This window comes from Ovis canadensis, chromosome 12 (genome assembly GCF_042477335.2).
Source record: "Ovis canadensis isolate MfBH-ARS-UI-01 breed Bighorn chromosome 12, ARS-UI_OviCan_v2, whole genome shotgun sequence".
NCBI lineage: Eukaryota > Metazoa > Chordata > Mammalia > Artiodactyla > Bovidae > Ovis > Ovis canadensis.
The window spans coordinates 15,241,328-15,266,334 of NC_091256.1; the positions used below are offsets into that span (position 1 = coordinate 15,241,328).

A 25,007-nucleotide genomic window follows, 5' to 3' on the forward strand; every position below is an offset into this window, starting at 1 on the left:
GGTTAAGAACACACACATGGGGACTTCCCTGGCAGCGCAGTGTGTAAGAATCCACCTGCCAGTGCAGGAGATACAGGTTTGACCCCTGATCCAGGAAGATTCCGCGTGCTGCAAGAGCAGCTAAGCCTGTGCGCCACGACTGCTGAGCCTGAGCTCTAGAGGCTACGGGCTGCAACTGCTGAGGCCCGCGCACCTGAGCCTCTGTGCTCTGCCACAAGAGAAGCCACCTCACAGCAACCAGGAGTAGCCTCTGTTTGCTGCAACGAGAGAAAGTCCATGCAAAGCAACAAACACCCAGTGCAGGAAAAAAAAAAAGAAAAAGAAATGACAGCAAAAGAAGTTTTTAAAAGGAAACAATGAAGTAAATTAAAAAAAATAGAAATCACATGGCCCCGACAAATCAGAGGGTCTCAAGGAAGTACAAGTCTACCGTATAGCAGACGGGGAAAGCTGGGACTTCTGAGTGCAGAACACGAGGCCTCAGGGACGTTTCTCCTGGTCCTGCTGCACCAGCGGGCAGGGCAGCCCCTCTGGGTCCCACCAGCATCTCTGCCTGCGGGGGTGGGGGCAGGGCGCACCTCGGAGAGCACGGCTCCTGTTCTGGTGCCCTGGGCTGGGGGTGGGGCTGCTGGAGGAAACCACCAGGTGTGGCCACGGGAAAGTCCCTCCAGCTTTCTATTGAAACACGGAATTTCCTGGCTTTAACCACTTCTTATCCACTGCCATCTGGGAGCTGACCGGAGCTGGGCAGACCTCTCCAGCCTTCTCGGGAACTTGATCTGGAGTCCTGACTGGGCAATTGGCACCCCTGGGTTCCAGCCTCAGCTGGCCTCTGAAGATCGTGGGCAAATTCCTGAAGGTGTGTGAACCTCACTGACCTCAGTGCCTGTCTGTAAAGTACTGTGCAGTTTCCCAGGCGTTCCCAAGTAGGCTCTGCCATGTTGCTCTCAGCGGGGTAAATGTGACCGTCCTCGGGCCTTGGGTGAGAAGACCGTCTGGCAGGGGTCGTGTGCTGTGCTCGAGGTCGCGCTAGAGGGCATAACCTGGGCTCTGGCGCTTCCTCTAAGACCTCTGCAGGCTCCCTGGAAAGATGAGTCAGACCAAACTCCTAGAAGTGGCTGGCCAGAGGTCCTGGCCCTCCCTGGGGCTTCTGGGTGTGGGAAGTTGGCTTTCCCAGGCAGTTCTTCACTCGATTAACTGGCCCAACCTGCTCTGTAGACTGTGGGCTGAGTTCCAAAGTTCCCTGCTCAGGCAAACCACAGGGAGATACAAAAATAGCACCCCGCGGCCCACCGCAGCCGCCCAGCCTCAGTGCCGGGCCTCTTTCGTGGCTCAGACCCGAGTTCTGTCGCCTGCACTTGGGAACTCAGAGCATCCTCTTTCTCCTTCCTGCCAGGCTGGTGGCGGCCTCCAGCTGCCTCTGTCTCTTTAAGAGAGAGAGAAGGAAAGAAATCAGGAAGTGGGAGAGAGCGGAGCGCGGAGGGCTGAGTTCCTGGTGCGGCACACGGCCGCCCATCTTCAGGTCTCCGAGACCCATGGCCACCAGGATGCCACGGATGCGGCCCATGCAGGGCAGCAAGCCCTGAAAGTCTAGGGGTGCCTCCCAGTCCCACAGCCTGCCTGTCCCACAGCCGAGATGGGGTGAGTGTGCAGAGTCCACGCTGGGGGGAGGAGGGTTGAATGGGGGCATCTGGGAGCCAGGCAGCTGCAGGACAGCAATCAGCGAAGTGCCAGGGTGCTGGCCGGTGGGGTCGGCTCTGTGGGCTCCTGCCCCCCACCGCGTATCTCTCTGAGGCTGCTGCCCCCCGCCCCGAGGTGCCCTGTGCACCATCTCAGATGGGCACCCTTGCAAAGGATGGCTTGGAGGCCCTGAGAGGCAGGGAGGGTTTGTTACGGTGCAGAGGACTCCGATGCTCTCTTCCAAGCGTCCAATGCCAGCCTCCAGCGCTGCCTCTGTAATTTCCTTTTCTGCCTCGCTTCTGGGGCTGACTCTCACCTCTCCTAGGGTCCTGCTCACTGGCGCAAGCCCCTGAGGAGTGGGAGTGGTGAGGACAGTCTCCTGGAGCCTGGCAGGTCTAGGCTGGAAACCCCCGGCTCTGCGGGGGAGGGTGACAGGAAAGGGTTAAAGGGCTGGGGCCAGGAGGCCTTTGATGGAGGCTGAGAATGAACAGTGCCCAGGGGTACCTCTCATCCGCCCTCCTCTTTCCGGTGCAGCTCAGCTCCTGGACTGGCCACAGACAGAAAGCATAGCACACTCTTACTGGGGAGAGTCTCTGCCTGATCCGGGCTGCGCAGAGCGCAGGGTAAGTGCTTCAGGCCGCTGTAGCGCCTGGAGACGGAGGGGGAGGGGTGGGGCAGCTGGTTCGTGGCCCACCGCCCTCATCCGCCCCAGCACCTTCGGGGCACCAGCTGCTGCGCTGGGGGCCGCGGAGCACGCACACCTGACCAGATGTGTTGCTGTCGGGCGCTGGGCACAGCCCTGGCTGGACCAGGAGAGAGCCCAGGGCACGCCAGCCCTGCGGTACTCTGCTCTCTGCGCCAGCTGCCCGTCCCTCGCACCTGCAGCTGCGCGAGGCCCCCGAACCAGCCCTGGGGAGGACTCTGGAGGAGCTGAAGCCTCCCCTGGCTGGACATTCGGCCTTGATTTCAGGATATCCTACCTGGTTCCTCAGCCCCGGGCCCGCGGGCTGATTCCTCCACAGCCTCGCAGGGGAAAACCTCACCAGCTCATTTCTGCTGAGCTATTACCTTGTCTTCAGAGAGACTCATCCCCTCAGCAGCTTCTATAAAACTACAAACACCAATCTGCCTTCTGAAACTGGAATTGACCTCTGATCTCTCCAAGTGGCCTCTGGCTCAAGGAATTGACCTTCTTAAGAGTCCCATTTTAAAAAAAAAAAAAGCTTACAGAGAGAGGGCTCGAAGCTAAGGAGCTGTGGGATTCCAGGCATTGTGACCCTAGGGTTGACCACCTTTGAGAGGGTAGAACAGGAAGCAGCCTGGGCTAGTCCGGCCTCATCCGAGAGTATCTGGGGGTGGGGGCCCCTCTCATGAAGATTAGCCCTGGCCCCGCTCTTCAGAGCAGCCCCGAATGTAACTCCTGAGGCTGCTCTCTCTGCAGTCAGTTGCTTGAGAGGAACTGGCCTTTGGAGAGAAGGGTGTGGGGGCAAATACGGGGAACAGAGCCGTAGAGGGGTTTCAGATCCTCCCGAGGCCGCTGGAGCTTCTGGATGTGATGGTCTCCTGCCTCCCCCACCCCTACACACACACACACACACACACACACACATACACACGCGTGCATACATGCTCACTCACTCACACACACCTGTGCATACATGCTCACTCACACACACACCCACGCATACATGCTCACTCACACACACACACCCGCACATACATGCTCACTCACACACACACACACCCGTGCATACATGCTCACTCACTCACTCACACACACCTGTGCATACATGCTCACTCACACCCACACACACCCGCACATACATGCTCACTCACTCACACACACCCACGCATACATGCTCACACACAGAGGTGCACACATGCTCACACACACACCTGTGCATACATGCTCACTCACACACACCCACACATACATGCTCACTCATACACACACACACCCGTGCATACATGCTCACTCACTCACACACACACCTGTGCATACATGCTTACACACACACACACATACATGCTCACTCACATACACACACCCACACATACATGCTCACTCACATACACACACCCACACATACCTGCTCACTCACACACACACAGAGATGCACACGTGCTCACACACACCTGTGCACACGTGCTCACTCACACCCCCACCCACACACACACCCACACCCACACATACATGCTCACGCACGCACACACACCCATGTATACATGCTCACTCACACACACACCCCTGCACACACGCTCACTCATACACACCTCCCCAAGCAGCACTGACCTCGCCAGGCCGGCTTGCTGGCCGTGGCTGACAGCAGCAGGAAGTGGTGGCCCCCGGAGCGCTGGGGAAGGCCCCGGCTCATGTTGCAATCCTGGAGATTTGTGGTGATGTGGGTGACGCTGTCTGACCTGGAGCCGCTCCTTCAAGCACTTTCTGCTTCCTGGGACAATCCAGGCCTGGATGCCGAAACCCAGAACTCCCAGTGCTGAGGGGAGGCGGCAGAGAAACGGGCTTGTCCCTGCAGACTGGCCTGCCCGGGGTGGGAACGACAAGGACGTGCGGAGTCGGGAGGGGACAAAGCCCTGCGAGGGGACGGGGCCAGGCTGCGTGCTGAGGGCCTGCCGGTGGGGCTTCTTTAGGGGGAAGTTACTTAATCTTCCTGTGCTTTCCATTTCTGCCCCTGCCCCCTGGCCTGCAGAGTGACTGTGTGGAGCCCCTCAGCGGGGTGGTCTCCGGCACACTTACCGGCTGGGTCCCCAGTGTCCGCCCCGGCTCAGGTGCCGCCCTGGACACCAGTGTGCTCTTTAGGGCGGAAAGCGGCCGGCCGGCCGGAAGCGGGAGATGCAGAGCACCGTCAACTACCTGTGGCACACGGACGACCTGCTGGGGCAGGGGGCCACGGCCAGCGTGTACAAGGCCCGCAACAAGGTAGGCGCCCACCCGGCCACCCCGCCCCGTGCACCCGGGAGGTCTGTCCCCAGTGGGGTTGGAGTGTGTCTGGGCAGGCTCCTCTGATCTGCACTGTCTGAGGCAGGGAATGGGTACGGGGGTCTGAAAAGGGCTTCTGGGGTGATGCCCACTGGGCACGCTCTGGGGCTGGAGAGAGAGGGACAAAGATGCGAGACAACGTCCAGGGGAGCTGGCGGCAAATCTGGGAACAGCAGGGGGGCAGCGGGACCCGTTTGGATTTATCCTGCCTTTATCGCCTTGAGGGCTGTACTGGACACACGAGATGCACTGCACTGTCTTGGACTTAAGCGCTGAAGCCAGACAGGACGGTGCTGCTAACACCGGGGAGAGTTAGCTGCCACCGTAGTTACTGCCAGTAGCGACAATAGCAGTAACAACAAACCATCCCCCGCTGGGTATCAGGTGTGCCAGGGTCCTGTCATCGCCCAGTGCTGCGGCAGGCCCGGCCGTGGACCCCCCTGGGGAGGGGAAGGAGCTCAGGGTGGGAGCCCCCATCCCCAACCAAGCTACCCTGGCTCATCCCTGGGATTAGCTCTTTTGAGCCTGAATGGAAAATGGGAGGCAGGGTGTGCTTCCCAGGGCAGGGGTGCCACTTCTGTTGCCCCCATGACAGAAATCCGGGGAGCTGGTTGCTGTGAAGGTCTTCAACACGGCCAGCTACCTGCGGCCCCGCGAGGTGCAGGTGAGGGAGTTTGAGGTCCTGCGGAAGCTGAACCATCAGAACATTATCAAGCTCTTCGCGGTGGAGGAGACGGTGGGTCTGGTGCTCGGTCAGAGGCGCGCGGTCTTGTCTTTGACCCAGTCAGGTCACGGAATAATAGACTTGGCACATGCTCATCAGTGGGTCACCTGGAGAGGAAGAAAGGCTGCCAAGGGGCTGCGGGCACTGCATAGGAAAATCAGGCTGTGGAGTGGGGCCTAATCAAGGAAGGCTTCCTGGAAAAGGTGACCTTGGGCTCAGTTTGAGGTCAGAGGAGAGAAGGCCAGCTAGAAGTGGAAACCTATAAAATGGGGGCTCTGGGCCCGGGGCCGAGCCACCACAGCTTGGGAAAGGGGAGAAGTGCCCTCCCCAAGACCCCGTCCCTCTCCCACAGGGGGCCGGCCGGCAGAAGGTGCTGGTCATGGAGTACTGCTCGAGCGGGAGCCTGCTGAGCGTGCTGGAGAGCCCCGAGAACGCCTTCGGGCTGCCCGAGGACGAGTTCCTGGTGGTGCTGCGCTGCGTGGGTGAGCCCCTCCCCTCCCCAGTCCAGCCCCAGACTCCGCCCTCAGCGGCAGGCAGAGTCCCAGGGGTGTGGCGTTTCTGGAAGAAGCATCCAGACACAAGAGCACTGGCATCTAAGAGGCGCCCCGCGCACAGACCTGGGACAGACGCTAGTGAGCAGACAGAACCCAGGGTCTGCTTCCTGCAGACTGGCAGTTTACAACTCCAGTTCCAGAGTACAGTTAAAGGCGGGGGGGTACACCGTTGTCCATGACGGCACGATTCATAACGCTGCTGAGACTCATGATGCTGTTGCTGCTCAGCTGCCCAGTCATGTCTGACTGTCGGTGACCCCGCGGACTGGCTCCCTCTCCCTCACCATCTCCTCTTGGCTATTGTTCTTGCCTCTTGGCTATAACAGTAATAGCCAAAGGGCAAAAACAATCCACACGTCAGACAGATGAGCGGATAAACAAAGTGTGCAACACGCAAGGGTCGGATTAACTAGTGAGCCTTAAAAAAGAAGGAAATTCGCACACGTGGGTGAACCTGGAAGGCACTGTGCTGGGTGAAAAAAGCCAGCCACACCAGGACAACGACTCTATGATCCTTTTTATATGAGGAACCTGGAGAGATTCAGTCCATGGCAACACTAAGTAGAAAGTGATTGCCAGGGGCTGAGGGTGAGGGTGCGGAGAGTGAGTGCTTAATGGGTGGCATTCCTGTCTGGGGCACTGACAGAGGTCTGGAGACTCGCGGTGATGCTGCGCAGCCATGTCAATGTATTTAATGCCACTGATGCGTACACTTAAAAAATGGTTAAAATGTAAATTTTGTTAGGTATAGTTTACCACAATTTTAAAAAAAAGAAAGATGGGGAGTAACTGAGTGCCCTCCGCTGGGAAGCAGAGCCGCCATCCCCCTCAGGTTTCCAGGGAGCCACAGGCAACCCTGACACTCCACACCCTGCCCCGTGTCCACCTCTGTCCTCCTGCTGAGCCCGAGGCCCCTGGGGACCCCTGGGTGTCACCCTCTGTCCGTGGCTTCTCCCCCGGGATGGGCCCCACCGCTGGGCCGGCCCCGACTGGAGCCACTAGCAGCCCCGCGTCCGTGGCAGCGGCCGGCATGAACCACCTGCGGGAGAACGGCATCGTGCACCGCGACATCAAGCCCGGGAACATCATGCGCCTGCTGGGCGAGGAGGGCCAGAGCATCTACAAGCTGACCGACTTCGGGGCCGCCCGCGAGCTGGATGACGACGAGAAGTTCGTCTCAGTCTACGGCACCGAGGAGTATCTGGTGGGCGGCATGGGGGCCGGCCCGCGCCCTGGGACTCTTGGCGCCCCTCTGGGGGCCCCGTCCAACCCCCCTGGGTCCAGGAGGATCATCCCTCACCCCAACCCTAACCCCAGAATAATTCATTCTCTTCTCCACGGCCAAAAGGTCAGTGCTGAGGCCTGCCCAGACCCCCCCAAACCCCTGCCCAGATCCCTGAATAGACCCCCTGCCAGGCCCCCTGCAGAGACCCCTTACCCAGACCCCCTGCCAGGCCCCCTGCCCAGACCCCCCCCCAAAACCCCTGCCCAGATCCCTGAATAGACCCCCTGCCAGGCCCCCTGCCCAGACCCCCCCCCCAAAACCCCTGCCCAGACTCCCTGAATAGGCCCCCTGCCCAGATGCCCTGAATAGACCCCCTGCCAGGCCCCCTGCACAGACCCCCTGCCAGGCCCCCTGCACAGACCTCCTGCCCAGGCCCCTTACCTAGACCCCCTGCCCAGACCCCCCCCCCCAAAACCCCTGCCCAGATCCCTGAATAGACCTCCTGCCCAGGCCCCCTGCATAGACCCCCTGCCCAGGCCCCTTACCTAGACCCCCTGCCCAGACCCCCCCCCAAAACCCCTGCCCAGATCCCTGAATAGACCCCCTGCCAGGCCCCCTGCCCAGACCCCCCCCCAAAACCCCTGCCCAGACTCCCTGAATAGGCCCCCTGCCCAGATGCCCTGAATAGACCCCCTGCCAGGCCCCCTGCACAGACCTCCTGCCCAGGCCCCCTGCATAGACCCCCTGCCCAGGCCCCCTGCCAGACTCCCTGCATAGACCCCCTGCCAGGCCCCAGGCCAGGCCTCCCTTGTTCAATCAAGCCCTTGATCAGATCCTCGTGGAGGATGGTGCCCTGCTGCTCACCACTTTCCCCAGAGCAGAGGCTGATAAGCCTGTGGCACACTCACTTAGGAGATGACCCAGGAGATGTATTCTGATGGTTCTGTTTCCTCCTGGAGGTGGGAGAAGGCAGTCTGAATGGGGGGCGGGCGTGCGAGCGGGGGGCCAGGGTTGCTCAGGCCCTTGCCCCGTCCCCCTCCCTGACTGCTCTCTGGTTCCCTGGCGGCAGCACCCTGACATGTACGAGCGGGCGGTGCTTCGCAAGCCCCAGCAGAAAGCTTTTGGGGTGACCGTGGATCTTTGGAGCATCGGGGTGACCCTGTACCACGCAGCCACCGGCAGCTTGCCCTTCGTCCCATTTGGCGGGCCCCGGCGCAACAAGGAGATCATGTACGGCGGTCCATGGGGACCCTCGGCGACCCATGAGGCAGGGGGCGGGCCTGGACATCCCGCTGGTCCCTGCTGGGTTCCCCATTTGGCCTCTGGCGGTGGGCCCTGAGGGCCTGGAGTGCACATACAATCCCTTTAGATGCTTGGATGCTGGTCCATCAGTCAAGAAGCCAAGCCTTGTCCCTGGCTGATGGGAGACCACATCCCAGGCCTGTGCTTCCCTTGAGCCCCACCCCAACCCCGTTTGGGCTGACCACATCTCAGCCAAGGTTCCCAAAGCAATCTGCCCAAGGTCACAAAGCCTGCCAGGGCAAAGGACGGGGCGAGGGTGGGGGCAAGAATCCAGCCTCCTGAGCCCAGGTCCCTCAGGGTTTCTCGCTGTCTCATCCAGAGACTGTGGCTGCTCCCACTGAGGGCACCACCAGAGAAAATAGGTTTCAGGTGGATTTTCAGGAAGGTCAGTGCTCCTTCAGCTCAGGGGTCAAAGCCGGCGGAACCCATGTTAGGGAAAGGGGAAGGAGCCTGCCTTGGGTGGGGGCTGGCAGGGTAGCTGGACTTTAGAGGAGGGGAGGGTGGATTGTGGGGTGCAGGGGAGGTGACGGGCACGTTGGGGAGACGGGCGGGCACTGATGAGTGGCGAGGGGCAGACGAAACAGACAGAGGGGACAGCAAGCCTCCAGGCCGAGTCTGTCCTCTCTTGGAAGCGTCATGGGCAGGGCGGGGGGTCCTGGTAACCTGGTCCTGCCCACCCTGCCAGGTACCGCATCACCACGGAGAAGCCAGCCGGGGCCATTGCAGGCACCCAGAGGTGGGAGAATGGGCCCCTGGAGTGGAGCTACACCCTGCCCATCACCTGCCAGCTGTCCATGTGAGTGAGAGCCCGCAGGAGTGGGGATGCGGACCCCAGCCGGGCCCTGGGTCCTCCTCTGGGCGGAGGCCTGGCCCAGCGGGAGCCCCCACTGTGCCACAGGCTTGGGTTCCCCCCTCTCCCTTCCCAGCCCCAGTTTCTCCCCCTGGAGCTGGAAGACCCTTCTGGCTTTTCCTCCCCACCCCGCCCTGCCGCACCCCCTCGGTCCTGGCTCTCCAGGGCTTTCTCACCCGAAGCCCCCATTACCTCCTCCAGGAGGTTAAGTCTGGGCCCCCAGCCCCTGACTGTCTCCGTGTCCCGGGGGCAGGGGTCTGCAGAGCCAGCTGGTGCCCATCCTGGCCAACATCCTGGAGGCAGAGCAGGCCAAGTGCTGGGGCTTCGACCAGTTCTTCGCAGAGACCAGCGACATCCTGCAGCGAGGCGTGATCCACGTGTTCTCCCTGCCCCAGGCAGTCCTGCACCGCGTCTATGTCCACGCGCACAACACGTGAGCGGCGTGAGCGCGGGCCCTGCCTCTCCGTCCCACCCCCGCAGCCCCCGCCCCGGGCCCAGGGGCCTGTCCCACCGGGCTCTGCGGGGCGCTTAGATACAGCAGCTTCTGGGTCCAACCTCAGGTTGTAAAAGTACTAGTTCCGTCAAGTTAACCAGTGTTGCTTGCTGGGAACTTGAGAGATTCAGCAACCTTTACAAAGCTGACGTGCATTAGAAACCTCTTGAGGGGTGTGTGTGCGCTAGCACACGCCAGTGCACTCCCCAGTGGATTGCTGGTAGAACCGTTTATTTCTGGAGCTTTCCGGGGGACTAGGTGAGCCCTAGTCCTGGGTGACCCTAGGGGACGAGGCTCCCTAGGTGCCTCTAGGGGGCGTGGCAGGAGCGGGCGTGAAGGCAGAGGCCCGACACCGGACTTCGTCTCCATCCGCTGCAGGACACCACCTCTACCCTTTGTCTCTCAACCCTGCAGAGGAAAAAAAACCCAGTCCCTCCCTCTGAAAAGCGGAGCCCAAGTCTTAGCTGTGTGTGGGTCACCCTGACACTGATTCCTGCCTGTTGACACCCCCTCACCTCCTCCTCTCCTGCCTCTGTTCCTGGTTTTCTAGGATAGCCATCTTCCTGGAGGCCGTGTACGAGCAGACGGGTGTGGCTCCCCAGCACCAGGAGTACCTCTTTGAGGGTCACCTGTGTGTCCTTGAGCCCGGCTTCTCTGCTCAGCACATCGCCCACACCACAGCGAGCAGCCCCCTGACCCTGTTCAGCACAGCCAGCGAGCCCCCCAAGGGGCTGGCCTTCAGGGACCGTGAGTAGGGCCACCCAGGCTGGACCTTTTCTCCTCCTCACTTCCTCTTCCAAGGGCCAGAGGCTTATAATCCAGGATATTGGTTCATTTGCCTTGTGGGTATGTCTTTGGGTCCCCAGGGTGTGGAGGCATCTCTGGGTTCTAATACCATATGTGCCTCTGAAATGCCGTGGGACTCGGGCCGGTGTCTGGACCAACCTGCGTCACAGCATCCAGAGATCTGTGATAGAAACTCCAAGGGAAACAGGGAGGGCTGGATTTCACCTGCTGTCTGCAGTCCATGCCTGATGGGAAGAGGGAAGCCTCTGAGTTTGTGTTGGAGGAAAAGCAGGGGCCCAAGCTGCTGGAGAGAAGGACAGGCAGTCAGGGGCCCAGAGCTCTGTTCTGCAAGTTCTAGCAAAAAATCACTCCTCGTTTGAATGATCCCAATTTCATCCTCCTCCTCAGGGTCCCCAAGGCTGGGAGGGGAATTCACCTTAAAACCCCCGAGTGTGAAGAGTGTTAGTCACTCAATTGTGTCCCACTCTTTGGGACCCCTGTGGACTGTAGCCCGCCAGGCTCCTCTGTCCATGGAATTCTCCAGGCAAGAATGCTGGAATGCGTTGCCATTCCCTTCTCCAGGAGATCTTTCCCACCCAGGGAGTGAACCGGGGTCTCCTGCATTGCAGGTGGATTCTTTACCATCTGAGCCACCAGGAGCCCCAGTTCACTCAGTCCTGAGGGACTCTGCGACCCCGTGGACTGGGAGGAGTGGTTCGAGTCTCTTTTCTGCGGCCTTGGCTGTCGTTCTCCAAAGTGGGCACAAGGGGGCAGAGAGGGGCTGCAGTCGTGAAAAAGGCACCGTGAGTGTGCACGCCACTTAGTCACGCCCAACTCTGCAACCCCGTGGACTATACAGTCCTTGGATTCTCCAGGCCAGAATACTGGAGTGGGTCGCCCTTCCCTTCTCCAGAGGATCTTCCCAACCCAGAGATCGAACACAGGTCTGCGTTGTGGGCAGATTCTCTACCAGCTGAGCCGCCAGGGAGGCCATAAAGAAGCGCATTCAGGGCGTTTAAGGCGTGCTGCGATTCATGGGGTCGCAAAGAGTCGGACACGACTGAGCAACTGAACTGAACTGAAGGCTTAGGAGGTGGGACTCTAGGCAAGCTGGGAAGCTGGAGGCGGCCCATAGGCGGTGCGGGCCGAGCGTGAGCTGGGGCTGGGGAAGATGCGCTCAGACCTCGCCCAGGGCCAGACGGCCGTCCCTCTCTGACCCAGCCTTCATCCGCAGCCGCTCTGGACGTTCCCAAGTTTGTCCCCAAAGTGGATCTGCAGGCAGATTACAGCACAGCTAAGGTGAGGCAGTGGCGCCGGCTGGCAGGGAGGAGGGTTCGGCAGGGGTCGGGGTGCAGGACGTCACCCTGCCCCGCTGTGTGTTTCAGGGCATCTTGGGTGCCGGCTGCCAGGCCCTGCGGCTGGCGCAGACTCTGCTGGGAGGGCAGGAGCTGATGGTTCGGGGTCTGCACTGGTTCGTGTGAGTGCCCTGAGGGCCGGGTGGGCGGGCAGGAGAGGCAGCCCAGGCCCCCTTCAGCACCGCCCTGGGGCTGGGCCCTCGGTTCTGGGAAAGAGGCGGCTCTGATCGGGTTCCCTTCGACAGGGAGATGCTCCAGGCCACGTGCAGGCGAACGCTGGAGCTCTCGAGCATGGCTCTCCTCTTCCTCAGCAGCAGCCTCGGCCCTGAGAGGTGGGTGTCCCGCCTGGGGCAGGGCCGCAGCAGGCGCGGGCCCGGCCCCTCCTCTCTGTCTGTTCCTCCCCCGGGCTTTCCAACAGTGCCCTTTGCCTCCTCCTGTCCAGAGCTGCCAACCTCCCTGCCAGGCTGAGCAGAGAGGGCACGCCCCCCCCTCTGCCAGCTGGCTGCACTCACCTCCCCAACTTTCCAGTCCCTCCGGGCAGTGGGCCTGTGAGGACCCTGCCCCTCAGGCTCTGAGGCAGCCCCCTGCCTCCAAGAGAAGGGGCCTCTGTCCTCCCCGTCCACTCTCTGAAAAGTGAGACCCTCAACTGCCCTGGGCCCTGGGGCAGGGCTCTGGGAGAAGCGCCCACACCCACACAGGGCCCCTGGGCCAGCAGGACAGAGGTGCAGGGAGGCTCATCCCCAGCACCATCCTCCCGCCTCCCCTGGGCCTCTGCGTCCTCGCCTCCGAGGACTCCCTGCCCCAGTCCTGGGAGCTGCACACCCTCCACCCTCTGACTTGGGCCAGTTCAGGGTGATGGATTTGGAAAAGGGAGAGACTGGGGAGGAGGAAACCAAGCTGCAGGAAACGAGCCGCAGGAAGAGTCCATTGGCCAGCTCACTGCTGGGCAGGTGCCCACGCTGCGATACAGCTGGGAGAGGGAAACGAGCCGCAGGAAGGGTCCGGTGGCTAGTGCACTGCTGGGCAGGTGCCCACGCTGCGATGCAGCTGGGAGAGGGAAACGAGGCGCAGGAAGAGTCCGGTGGCCAGCTCACTGCTGGGCAGGTGCTTAGACACTGCAGGTGTGGTGGTGAGCAGACCTGCCCTGCCTTCAGGGAGCCCCCACCCATCCGTGCCTGATTCTCTCCAATCCTCCTTCCTCCGCACCCCCGCCCTCCCATTCCCATGCCAAAACACACAGGATTCTCCTTCCCTAATTATTATGGTATAAAAACAGCATATTCTGGTATTTTAATTGTGCTAAGTTAGAAAATACAGACCAGCAAAAATGAAATTAAAATGCTTTATCCTGCTACTGTAGAGACATGATATCTGCATATATCCTTCTCAGGGGTTTTCTGTTTCCTGTGTGTGTTAACCAACATGGCATTTCCCTGTGCCTGCTATTTTATAACCTGCTTTTCTCCGCTTATGACCCTCGAGGTCAGTACATTTCATCTGTAGGGCGTGTCCGTGTTCAGACTTCCCTAGTCAGCCCCCAAGTGTTCTTTTCTAGCTGGTTCCACCCCAAACCAGGATCCAATCCGAGGCCACGCTTGGTGTCTGGTGGTTGTTGTTGAGTCACTAAGATGTGTCTGACTCTTTGTGACCCCGTAGACTGCAGCCACCAGGCTTCTCTGTGCCTGGGATTTCCCAGGTGAGAATACCAGAGTGGGTTCCATGTCCTTCTCCAGGCGAACTTCCTGACCCAGGGATCGAACCTGCGTCTCTAGCCTGGCGGGTGGATTCTTTGCCGCTGAGCCCGTTCCTTACGTCTGTTTTCACCCTTCCCTTGAGGTTTAGTGGCATGGCCGAGGTGCCTGAGCTCCAGGATCTGAAGAGGACCGCAGAGCTGAGGTCCAGGCTGCGTAATGTGAGTGAGGCTGGGCTGATGGGCGGCCAGGAGCAGAGCTGAGAGCGGGGATCTGGCCAGGCTCCCATCCGAGCCTCACTGAGGACCCCGCGGGGTCTGCCTTCGTGTCCCCCAGTTGGCTGAGGTCCTCTCCAGATGCTCCCACAATATCACGGAAACTCAGAAGACCCTGAGCGACCTGCGCTCTGAGCTGGTGAAGAACCGGGATCAGGTACATGAGGACAGAAGGTCTGTGGGATTTTCTTCTTGGCGGGCTGGAGGTGGGGCAAGGGCGGAGGCCACAAAGGGCCGGGTGGCCCCGTTAGGAGTCAGCCTGCCTCCCCTCTTCTCTTGGCGAGGATGCTGGGGTCTGTGGGTTGAGGCGGGGAACCCAAGGCCTTCTCGTGGAACTGGCCAGAGGAGGCAAGGATCTGGGGTCCTGCCCCAGCTGAGAGTTAGTGAATTAGGAGTCTTAGAGATGCAATCGGAGAAGGCAATGGCAACCCACCCCAGTACTCTTGCGCTCCTTTTTTAGATGATGAGGCTTCCTCTGCCCCGAGACACAGCCAAGAAATGACAAAGGATAGGGCCCCAGGTCGGGTCTGCCTGCTTCCAGAGCCTGTGTGTTTGGCCTACACCAGGGATTTACCCCCCCTGAATCCCCAGTCTCCATTCAGACAAACAGGAAAATCCCCATCATCCCTTCCCCCAAGGCCTGTATGTGGAGCCCTGCCTGCCACCTGGGCTTTGACCAGGGCGTGGCCCGCTCCTCCAGTCTCGACAGTCACTGTCTGCACAGATCCACATGCCCAGGTGCCCATTTCTGAATTCAGAAAGCTCTAAACACCAAGGTGCTGATTCTTCACTGTCTTAGCTGCAGAACCTGCCCTAAACTGACATGAGGTTCTGCCTGGTCTTTCTTTATCCCACTTAAGTGACCCTTCTTATGGTCCTGAAGGTTGAGGGTGTGTGATGACAGGGTGCTGCCCTAGACCCCCCAGGGGGGTCCACGGTATAGTGTATGTGTGCTGACCCACCTTCCTCAAATCAGAGGGTGGTTCTGAATTTGAAACAATCTGGCTCCAGCCTTTTGGATAGACTGGACCTAGGATCTTGTCCACCCCAGATGCCAAGTTGGGGAGGGTCCTGGAGTCCACAGGATCCTGGGAACAAGCGTGGGCTCTCCAGAAATAGCAGAGACGGGGTCCTGGGGGGAGCTTCAGGGAGGAAGTGAAGCCAAACAGGCCGGGGGGGGGGGTGGGGAAGAACTGCCCTCACACACCCCAACGTCTCAAACAGGGTGTATCCTGAAAAAGAAAAAGAAGGAACAGTAATGACCTTAGAGCGCAGGCTGAGAGGGTAGAGAGGTCATCTCCTGAGCTCCCCGTCTACAGGCAGGACCAAGGACCTGGATTCATCCTCATTCCAAACCAGGGTTGTTGCTTCTTTATTTAAGTTCCTTCTCCATGCACAGAAAACACGACTTTAGCTCTTGCCAGGGGAGAGAAGTTCCTGCTGGGCTCCGGCACACAGATGCCACCATCTCTCCTGTTCCGGGGCCCAGGGCTCCTTCCCAGAACCTCTTCTAAAGCCCTGTTGGGCAGCAAAGGCCACCTTCCTGCCGCGCGTCCTGCCTGGCTTCTTCCGTGTGTGTGTGTGTGTGTGTGTGAGCGAGAGAGAGAGAGAGAGAGAGAGAAAGAGAATAAACACAGGAATGAGAAATGACTAGCTAAGCAGAAGATGCCTCAAACAAACAGAAGAGTCACCCCACTCCCAGACTGGCCCCCAGAACTGTGACCCCCCAAAACGAGGCTCCTTCTGCAGGGAGACAGCCCCGTTCTCCCACAGCCATCCCCTGCCTCCCTCACCCTTGACCCGTGTGGTTCGATTCTTCTGTCTCCTGCCCACAGCATCCAGCAGATTCAGTGCTGTTTGGACAAAATGTACCTCACCTACAAACAGTTCAAGAAATCCAGAATGAGGCCAGGTGAGCCACGGGGAGGGCAAACCCCCTCCTCTCCCCTCCCTCCTTCCCTCCGGTTAGCTGGCCGTTCCTAATACCGCAGCAGCATCGGGTGGTGCAGCTGGCCTGGGGTACAGGGGGTGGGGAGGGGTGGGGGGCTCCCTGCAGACCACTGGCCTGAGCCTTTCCTGCACCCGTTGCCACCTGGGGGCTCCACTGAGACCTGGGTGCTATAGGAGAGGCGGCCTGACCGAGACCCCTCATCTTTGCAGAGCACTTTACGGTTTAAGAAGTGCTTCCCTGTCTGTGTCTCTGGCTCACTAAGGTCATCAAGCTTTCCAGAAAGGGGAGGATGGGGAGAAATACCAGTTAGCGTCACTGGTGCAGGAAGGGGAGCCTGGGGAGGCCCCAGCTGACTCATGGGGTTAGGGAGGTAACACACTCCAGGAAGTGACCCTCTCGCCCACATGCCCCTAGCATCTCCTCATGTGCAGGGAATCAACATTTGAGGGCGTGGGCTTGACTGCAAAGCTCTCTTCCACCCCTAAGATTATCTAAAAAGTACTGTCCCATAGAAATATAATGCCAGGCTCATTTGTAATTTTAAGTTCGCTAGTAGCCAAAATGTAAAAAGTAGAAACAGGTGAAATTTACTTTAATAACGTATTTTATTTCACCCAATATATTCAAATTGTCATTTCAGCATGTAATCAATGGAAACAATTATTAAAGAGATATTTTACAGTCTTATTCTGTGCTAAGTCTTCGCAGTCCCACGTGTATGTTACGCATACTGGGCATCTCTATTCAGAAGCTAATTTCTTTAACATAATTACATGTACTTTTACCAAAACAATAAAGCTGTGTTTGATAGGGATAAAACGTGGCACACTGCTCTAGTTTTTACATTTAATTGAATTCGTTAAGTTAAAACAAAAATTCAGGTTCTCTGTCATATTAGCTGCACTGGCCACACTTCAAGTTCAAAGCAGCCACACGGCCGCCGTGTTGGACATGCAGTTTCTGAAAGATGACGGTCTCTCCTTGGGAGCCTCAGTTCTGCCTCTGGGTCTGACCTTGGAGGGAGCACAGCTCAGGAGATGAGAAAACCAAGACTGCCCTGTTCCCTGAGGCCAGGGGGCCGTGGGCTCAAGAAGCCTGGCCTGACACCCAGCTGACCACCTTTGCTGTGATGTTAGGAGCCCTCCGGAGGTTTCTCTGCCTCCAGCACTGGAATCCCGTCATCCTGTGACCGCTACACTCTGAGCACCTCCCGTGTGCTGGGCACTGTTCTATGGCCAGTGCGTATATTTTTTAAAACTATGTGATGCTCATACAAATCGTAAGACACTGTTAACCTCCCCATTTTATAGATAAGGAAACTGAGACACAGGAAAGGTAAGGAGCCCAAGCAACCTGGGTCCAGCTGCTTTGAGCCACCCCATTTTACAGCCTCAAAAAGAATTTCACTTGTATCAGTCTGTAAGAGTCCTTTATTCAAGCGTGTAGAGAACCAGGACAAGTGACGCTTCACTGCCAACACCTGGGGAAAGATGGCATTGTGGAAAATGCCCAGTCATTTTCAGGGCACTTTCTCACTTTCCCTTCACTCCCATCCTGTGGGTTACAAGTGACAGATAAGGCAAAAATCAATTGCCTACAGCGCCCTGCTATGGTAACAGGAGGGAGGCAGATCCGGGCCTTGTCCCAGATTGCCTGGACCTCACAGTCAGCTGAGCGCAGGGCCCAGGGCAAAGAGGCCGGGGAGGGAAGCGATTTGCTATCAGGGACTCCGAGTGGCAGGAACCGCCTTATCACGTTGTTTCTGCCGCTAACCAGAGGCCATTCCCCTGGAGTCCAGGAGAGGGCAGCACCTCCCCAGTGCAGAGAGCGTTAGGCTGCAGCCCAGGCAGTGAGCAGCTCAGCCCTGCGGGCAATGTGCTGGGCTGAGAAGGGAAGGTCAAAGGTGGTGGCCTGGCTTAGGTGACCCCCTGCTGCAGAGCCCAGCTGTCTGCAGCCTGAATATTCAGGGATGGAGTCCACCAGCTGTTAGCATCTGCCTTGCTGGGAGGAGGGCTGGATGAGGCGTCAGGGCTGACTACACGTCCTTCAAGGCCCGTCTCGTCCGCCGGTGCCCACTTGGAGCAGTCCCTGGGCGCCCGTCCCACCACCCCTGATGCGTGGGCTTGCCTGGCCCGCGTGGGCCTCTGCCTGCTCATAATGCAGGGTCTTGGGTGCTAGTCTCCCTCGGCCTGTCCTTCTGGCTCTGCGGGGCTGGGAGCATCGGGCAGGGCCCAGGCTGCTGCCTTCACCCTTGCAGCTTGCCCGGCCCTCGCGCCGTTCTGCTCTGCTGACTGATCGCATGCATGACCTCGGCCCTGTCTGTCTCCTTCAGGGCTGGGCTACAACGAGGAGCAGATTCACAAGCTGGACAAGTGAGTGGCCTGTGCCCCAGCAGGCGGGGGAGCTGGAGGGTGGGTGTCGCCAGGGGACAGTGAGTCTCTATGCCAGACAAGAGGCGGTAAAAGACCCCGGCCCCAGGCCCCAGCTGGGCAGGAGGAAAGCTGGGGGCCACTAACTCTGGGGCTGGGTGGGGGGCGCGTTTCTCAGCAGCAGTCTTGATGGGACTGAGTTGACAGCTGGCATGAACACGATTGTGTGAGGGCTTTCCTTCCCTGTTGCCCTCGCTGATTAATCACGGACCGCTTTCTGCTCTGGGCTTTTTCTGCTCTAGCCCAGGCTCTCCTTTGGATGTCCCTCTGCTTCTCTGTCTCCTGGACACTCTCTTCTTCCAGGAAGCCTCCCTGACTTCATACTTATTTGAGGACTCACTCTGCCAGTAACATGCCTGCACCCCTGACCACACACCCACACACACACACACACACACACACACACACGCGCGACCATCTCTCCTTCCCTCTGGGGCTGAGCTCAAGCATGTGTGTGTTTCCCGAGACCCCTGATCCTTCTCGCACATCCCTCTGCTGAGGTGTGCTGTGTGCTGGCCGCTCTTACCATCGCGGTGCATGTGAGCGAGCGCCGTCGCCTCCCTGGGGGAGGTGGCCCTGCTCTAGACCGAGGGGACGGACACTTGGGCGCTGGAGGCGCCAGGAGTCTAAGCTTGTGCCCGGTGGCTCTGGCTGCTCATCTCTGTGCCTCGGTTTCCGTCTTTTCAGGGTGAATTTTAGTCATTTAGCCAAAAGGCTCCTGCAGGTGTTCCAGGAGGAGTGTGTGCAGAGGTACCAGGCATCCCTGGTCACACACGGCAAGCGAATGAGGTAACACTGGCCCTCCCTTCTGAACTCGGTTCCCGGGGCCCTCCAGGCCTGGCCCTTCCTGGCCTCAGGCAGCCCTGGGCTTTGCAGAGCCCCAGCTGAGAGGGAGGTGTTACTAGAGGAACAAAAGCAACAACAAAGAAAGGTGGTTCTGTGGCCCTGGGTGGACCAGGCAGTCTGCTGGGCGATTTCTGTTAACTCATTTAATCTCACAAGGTCTGCCCTCCGCAGTGGATACTCTCACCCCATTTCACAGATGAGGAAACTGAGGCTCACAGAACAGCTGCTTCCTTAATACCACACCACTAGTAAATAGCAGACCCAGGACTAGCATATGGGTATGACCGAGTCTAAAATCTAGATTCTCTCCATCGTCCCAGGTGGTTGTGTTCAGAAGCCCTCTCTCTGGGGACTGAGATGAGGACACGTGGCCTGGAAGCAGGGGCAGGCGGGCCCCCATGTGGAGCCCCCTCCAGGCTGTCCCCTGTGGGAGTGCTTGGTTTCTGCCCCTCAGACAAGCCCCTCCCTGAGCCGAGAGGGCTGCTTCCCAGGAGCGGCGGGTTCTGAGGATGGAGAGGAGACTCACCTTAGAAGACAGCTTCCGCTACCCCCGTTGGAGGCCACCCCCCATTCTGACCTGACGGTCTGGAGATGGGCTTGGCCGGCAGCATTTGAATGCTGCTCAGTGATTCTGACACGTCACAGGGCTGAGAGTTGAGCAGTGGCTGAAGCCTCCAGGAGCTGGCATCCTTTTAATGTTGTGGGGCAGTGTCCTTGCTCACTCCCTCTGCTTAGAGAGAGAAGAGAATTCTTAAGAGTCTTTTTAAAATTAATTAACTTATTTTAATTGGAGGCTAATTACTTTACAATATTGTGGTGGTTTTGTCATACTTTGACGTGACTCAGCCACGGGTGTACACGTGTCCCCCATCCTGAACCCCCCTCCCATCTCCCTCCGCATCCCATCCCTCTGGGTCATCCCAGTGCCCCGGCCCTGAGCACCCTGTCTCATGCATCGACCTGGACTGGCGATCTGTCTCACATATGATAATATACATTGCTCTGGAAATGGGGGCATCAGCAGGCCCCAGTCTGAGCTCCCCAGAGCGGGCGTCTGGCCTCTCCGGAGCCTGACCCAGGCCCTCGCTTACTAAGCTCGCTGGCTTGTGCGCCCCGGCCCGGCAGGGGCGTGCAGCCCCCACGGTGCTGGCTCTGCCAGGACCCTCGTCAGCACCCTTGCCTGGGGCAGGTGTGGGCTGAGGGCTCCTGGAAGGGCAGGGGCAGGGCGGGCGGCCAGCGCCCCAGCCTCTGCGCGGGAAGCCTCTCCGCGTCTGTGCTGGCCGGCAGCAGGCCGGGCCCTGACACCTCTCTGCCCTCTCCAGGTTGCTGCATGAGACCAGGAGCCGCCTGCGCCTGGTGGGCTGCTCCGTGGCTGCCTGCAACACGGAAGCCCAGGGAGCCCAGGAGAGCCTCAGCAAGGTGGGCCACGTTGGGGCCTTAGCCATGCCAGTCAGACACGTGGGAGGCATCCGGGCCATTCCCCTGCCTCAGCAGAGCCATCCTTGACCACCTCCGAGCGCTCTGGTGTGGCGTGGAGGGTCTCTGACCTGCCAGAATAGAAGGCAGTGCCCAGCGTTCTCAGAACAAGCATGCTCACTAACAGGGCAGAGGCTCCCAAACCCTGGGACATCTTCTGGGCCCTGTTCAACCTGGGAGGCTCCCCGAGGGAGGTGACCTGAACACTCCTTGGTCTTCTGATCCGTTCTGCTCAAAAAGACCAACTCAGGCAACTCTGAGAGGCCATTTGCCTTGCCAGCAGGGACAGAGAGGGGCTGTTCTTCAAGGCGTAAAGCCCACACAGCTCCTCCTCTCCCCAGCACTGGGCACATTCTTTCAGAGACAGTGCTGGGCTGCCCCCACCCCTTCTCTGCATCTTCTGACTCGACTGTGTCCTGACAGGTACAGGTCAGACACAGAGGGGAGCCTGACAGTCTGTACCCCATGCTCCCAGGATAAGAAGGGGGTGCTTGTGGGAAATTCTTGACACTCCAGGGATAATTTTGTTACGCATTTCTTATGCCTCCCCACACCCCACTGCACCCGGCACCTGAGCTGACTTATCCCTTCTGACTGAAGTGTGGCTCTTTCAGATCCTTGACCGACTATCTCACCAGCTCCTGCAGGAGAGAGCACAGGGGGCTCAGGCCTCCCCACCCCCGACAGCTCCTTATCCCAGCTCTACGCTGAAGGACCTAGTTCTCCAGTAAGTGCCAGAGAGGGGGTGTGTGCGTGTGAGCATGTGTGTGTATGTTAGGGGCTTTGCCCCTTGCCGGGCCCGGGAGGCGGGAATGAGGCTCGGTGGGGCTGTGGGGGAAGAGGGGGCTCCCAGGAAAGGTCTAGGTAGAGGCCTGCCTTGGTCCTTAACCACCACTGCCTCTCTTGCTTGGCCTTGAACAGCATGCAAGAGCTCTGTGGGGAGATGAAGGTGCTGGCGTCTGACCTCCAGGACAACAACCGCATCATCGAAGGGTGAGGAGTCCCCGCTGTGCAGGGGGTAGGGAGGCTGGGTCCTCAAGCAGTTCTTGCCCCAGGGGCACAGGCCCCATGCCTGCCCAGGCAGGTGTGATGACAGGGGTCCACGGTCCAGGGCTTTGACCTTGCCCCCAGGTTAGTTGGTGTGTTGACCAGGTGGAGGCTTTCACTGTGGTCTGAAGGATGTGGGTGGGCCTCAGGGCGGTGAGGGATGAAGGCTGGGAGGTATGTGGATTTGTGGCCGTGTCCAGCTCTGCGTGAACGTGGCCTCTGCCTAACGCCCAGACCAGCTCCTTTAACCGTATGACCATCCTCAGAGTGGCAATGACCCAGGAAACGCAGAGCAGAGCTGGGAGAACTGGCCCGGCCTGTAGGCCCTGTGTTAGAGGCTCTGCATCATCGTCAGACGGGAGTCCACTCCTGGGCTGGGGGAAGGTGGAAGTCAGGGGATACTGGCAGATGCAGGGGGGCTCAGCCTTTGGGTTTTGTGTAAAATTCACAAAAGAAAGCTGGAGAATAACAGAGTGACCGGCTTCTCATATTAGCAAGTAAGCACCGTTGGAAGGGAAAAAAGCCCTGCCATCTAGGAGTCTCACTTTCGAAGGTGCGTTTGAACACCAAAGAGAAGGGAGGACACAATCTCAGAAGCAGGGGTGATCCCGTTTACACACATACACACTCACACGTGCCTGCACGCACCTCCCACGTCTTCCCCATCATCCTTACGCCTGTCACTTCCCCACCTGGGGACCAAAGAGTCTGCAGAGACTCCTACCGAATGTGGCCCGCCTGCTCCTCACCCACGGTGCAACCCCGGGAAGTTTCTTTGGCTCTGAGCTCGACCACGTGCACAGAGATTCCACCTCCTGGTGCTAATAATGAAGGGATTAAACAGGATGAGAGACGCACTCTGCTGGGAGGGAAGGGTACACAGAGCCAGGATTCACTAAACGGTAGGTGTTCCCTGAGGTCACCAGAAGGTAGGGAAGCTGGGAGCAGAGCTCACGGCTGCCCCTGGCGTTTCAGAGGGCCCTTGGGTTGAGGAGGCATCCCATGGCACATTCCAGCAAGAGGAGAACCCATCCTCCTAAATACCCACAGGGAGAAGATTTGACAGCTTCTTAGAAAGATTTTCTGAAACAGCCCTTAGGGGCAGGAAGTTCTAATTTTAGTGCCGACATAAATTTTTCTTGCTACGATATGTAGTCTATTTACAGAGAGCTCACATCTGTATTTTAGTGGATTTTTACTTCCTGATTCAGAGCTGTAACCAAAGAGCCTAAAGAAACCGTCTGAATTCCGTTTCCCCTCCTCATAACCCGTGGCCACATGGGAGTCCCCAGGGGAGCTTTTAAAAAGAACGGATGCCTGGGTCTTGGCCTCAGAGGCTCTGACTGCTGCTTGGAGTTGGGGATTTTCATAAGCTTTCCCGATGATTCTAAGGTGTAGCCAGGGATGAGAATAGAGTTCTTGTCAGGAAGACACAGGCACTCTGGGAGGAGAGCGGAGGGCCTGACCGGCCCGCTGCCCCGAAAGCTGATGGTGCGGGGCCCCGGGCAGGGTTCCGGCTTCTCCACCTGGGCAGGAGACACTAACCGCAGCCTTTCTTTACAGGCTAAGCAGGGTCCCACTGGCTCCTGACATCTGAGCTTGGGGATGTGCCTGCGGCATCCTAAAGCATTACAGTCGTTCAAGCACTGCCCGCAGCGGGGACCCAACAGGATGGTGCCGGGTCCACCTCACCAGCCTACCTCCCTCCTGGCTGACGGCCGGGAGTCGCCAGCATTATCTTCCGCTACCTTTCTGGGGGGCAGCGCAGCAGGCCCGGGAGCTCCGGCCGGATCCCGGGCTGGCCTGCGCCCCTGCACGAGCCGGGGGCCAGCCCCTCTGCCTTCCTCGCTGTGCAGCGAACCTGCCGGCCCGTGGGGGCCAAGGCTCCTGGATGCCCTCCCTCCCCCCCGGCCCCGGTGTGCAGGGCTTCACTCCTCAGGGAACAAGAGGGGGCCTCCTGGGGTCTCCCCAGGGGGCGGGGCAGACGACTCCATCCCCGTCTTCCTTCCTCTTCCGGAGTTGGAGTTTCGTGTTGAGCAAACAGACCTCTCCCGTCTCCCATGGCTGCTGAGGGTCACCCGTCGAGGTCTTAGGCGTGACCGCCCGATTTCCCGTTCCCTCCAGTTAGACTGAGCCTAAAGCTGAGGAACGGGTCTGGGGCACCACCAGATTTGGGGGGTCGCAGCCAGCGGCATCTACAGTAGCTGTGCCATTTAGCACAGGCCCGTGAGGCCGGCGCCCCGAGGAAGTCAAGGCCTGCAGCTTTCAGAAATGAAATAAACAGGACCCTTTTCTGGGTGGCTGTCACTGGGCTGTTTCGGGAGGCAAGGAGGGCTCTAGGCTGGGTGTGCTCGGGGATCAGGGAGGGCTCTAGGCTGCGTGTGCCCAGGGATCTGTGAGAAGGACTAGGAGACGGAGGCAGGACAGCTCACTGCCTTTCCCTGAACGGGAGCCTGGTTTCAGGGAGGCGCCCAGGGAGGCTGGCCTCCTGCTGGGGTCTCTCTTTCCCGCTCCCTGTCACTTGAGGAGCTGTGTAAGGGCCTCGAACTGGCAGGGAGGGTCTGTTAGGTTTTTTTAACCTCCAAACCTCCATCCAAGTGCCTGTTCCCTTCCACGCACCCCCTACCACTGTTCAGCTGGCCCTGAATATTGGTTGAGAGCAGTCCTGTGGGCCGTTTTGCACATCCCCTCTTTTTGCCCAGAAGCTGGATGGTGCCAGGGTGTGGCATTCAGACGTGTGCCTGTCTGGTCTTTCCCTTGCAGGGTACCTCCCTTTCCCTTCACCAGAGCCGACTGCCCAGCTGGCCTAGGGGTGGGGAAGGGTGTGCAATCAGGTGGCTCCAGCAGGGGCGGGAAAGAGTGAGGGGCCCTACTTGGCGCTTTGAAGCATGAAAACCCAGGAATCCTTCCTGCCTGTCTTTCGGGAGCTTCTGCATCCTCACGGCTGTCCGCCTGACAGCCCCCCCAGGGCGGCGCTGAAGAAGGCTGGGTCCTGGAGTCCGACGTTGTCTGGGCTGGTCCTCCATGGGAAGACCAGCGCTCTGTAAAGACCCGGGGGAGGGCTGCTGGGTGTGCTTGCCTCAGGCTTCCTGGGTGCCATCTGGGCCTCGGGCCCTGGGTCACTCAGGCCGGGCGGGCTCAGGTCCTGGGTTGCCAGGAGCCAGTCATTGCTCCGACGGCCCTGGGCACCAGGCCCCCCCCCCCCCCGGTCCGCCCCGCCCACGGGAAGTGCAGGCCAACACTCCTGGCTCCTCAGCGGCCCTGCCGGGTATGCCCCATGGCAGATTTTCCCTGGCAGCTGCGGCTGCTTCTAAGACCCTGT

General features: G+C 59.3%; 1 protein-coding gene across 13 annotated transcripts; it reads left to right on the forward strand.

Annotated features, from left to right (window-relative positions):
- Positions 1-724: 724 nt before the first annotated feature.
- IKBKE (inhibitor of nuclear factor kappa B kinase subunit epsilon) lies at positions 725-23,982 on the forward strand. Of its 13 annotated transcripts, XM_069545260.1 has the most exons (23): positions 725-859; positions 1,397-1,641; positions 2,215-2,303; positions 4,502-4,621; positions 5,277-5,417; positions 5,758-5,887; positions 6,982-7,163; positions 8,254-8,414; positions 9,172-9,282; positions 9,590-9,769; positions 10,380-10,576; positions 11,850-11,914; positions 12,001-12,092; positions 12,216-12,302; positions 13,813-13,882; positions 13,998-14,110; positions 15,772-15,848; positions 18,220-18,259; positions 19,004-19,105; positions 20,485-20,581; positions 21,253-21,365; positions 21,560-21,631; positions 23,249-23,982. In XM_069545260.1, the coding sequence occupies exons 4-23, from the start codon at positions 4,535-4,537 to the stop codon at positions 23,280-23,282; spliced, it is 2,151 nt and encodes a 716-aa protein (XP_069401361.1). In that variant the 5' UTR covers positions 725-859; positions 1,397-1,641; positions 2,215-2,303; positions 4,502-4,534; the 3' UTR covers positions 23,283-23,982. The 13 variants fall into 13 exon arrangements, 8 of the variants coding, with proteins under 8 accessions (XP_069401361.1, XP_069401367.1, XP_069401359.1 ...); XM_069545266.1 differs by lacking the exon at positions 19,004-19,105; XR_011247630.1 differs by lacking the exon at positions 725-859 and having other exon boundaries at positions 1,328-1,641; positions 13,998-14,093.
- Positions 23,983-25,007: the final 1,025 nt, after the last annotated feature.

Bases quoted from the DNA above. Each gene is read 5' to 3' on its own strand.
- IKBKE (XM_069545258.1), top strand. From the start codon at position 4,535: ATGCAGAGCACCGTCAACTACCTGTGGCACACGGACGACCTGCTGGGG. The intron at 5,888-6,981 runs GTGAGCCCCTCC...CGTCCGTGGCAG, and splicing joins GGTGGTGCTGCGCTGCGTGG to CGGCCGGCATGAACCACCTG. The intron at 7,164-8,253 runs GTGGGCGGCATG...CCCTGGCGGCAG, and splicing joins ACGGCACCGAGGAGTATCTG to CACCCTGACATGTACGAGCG.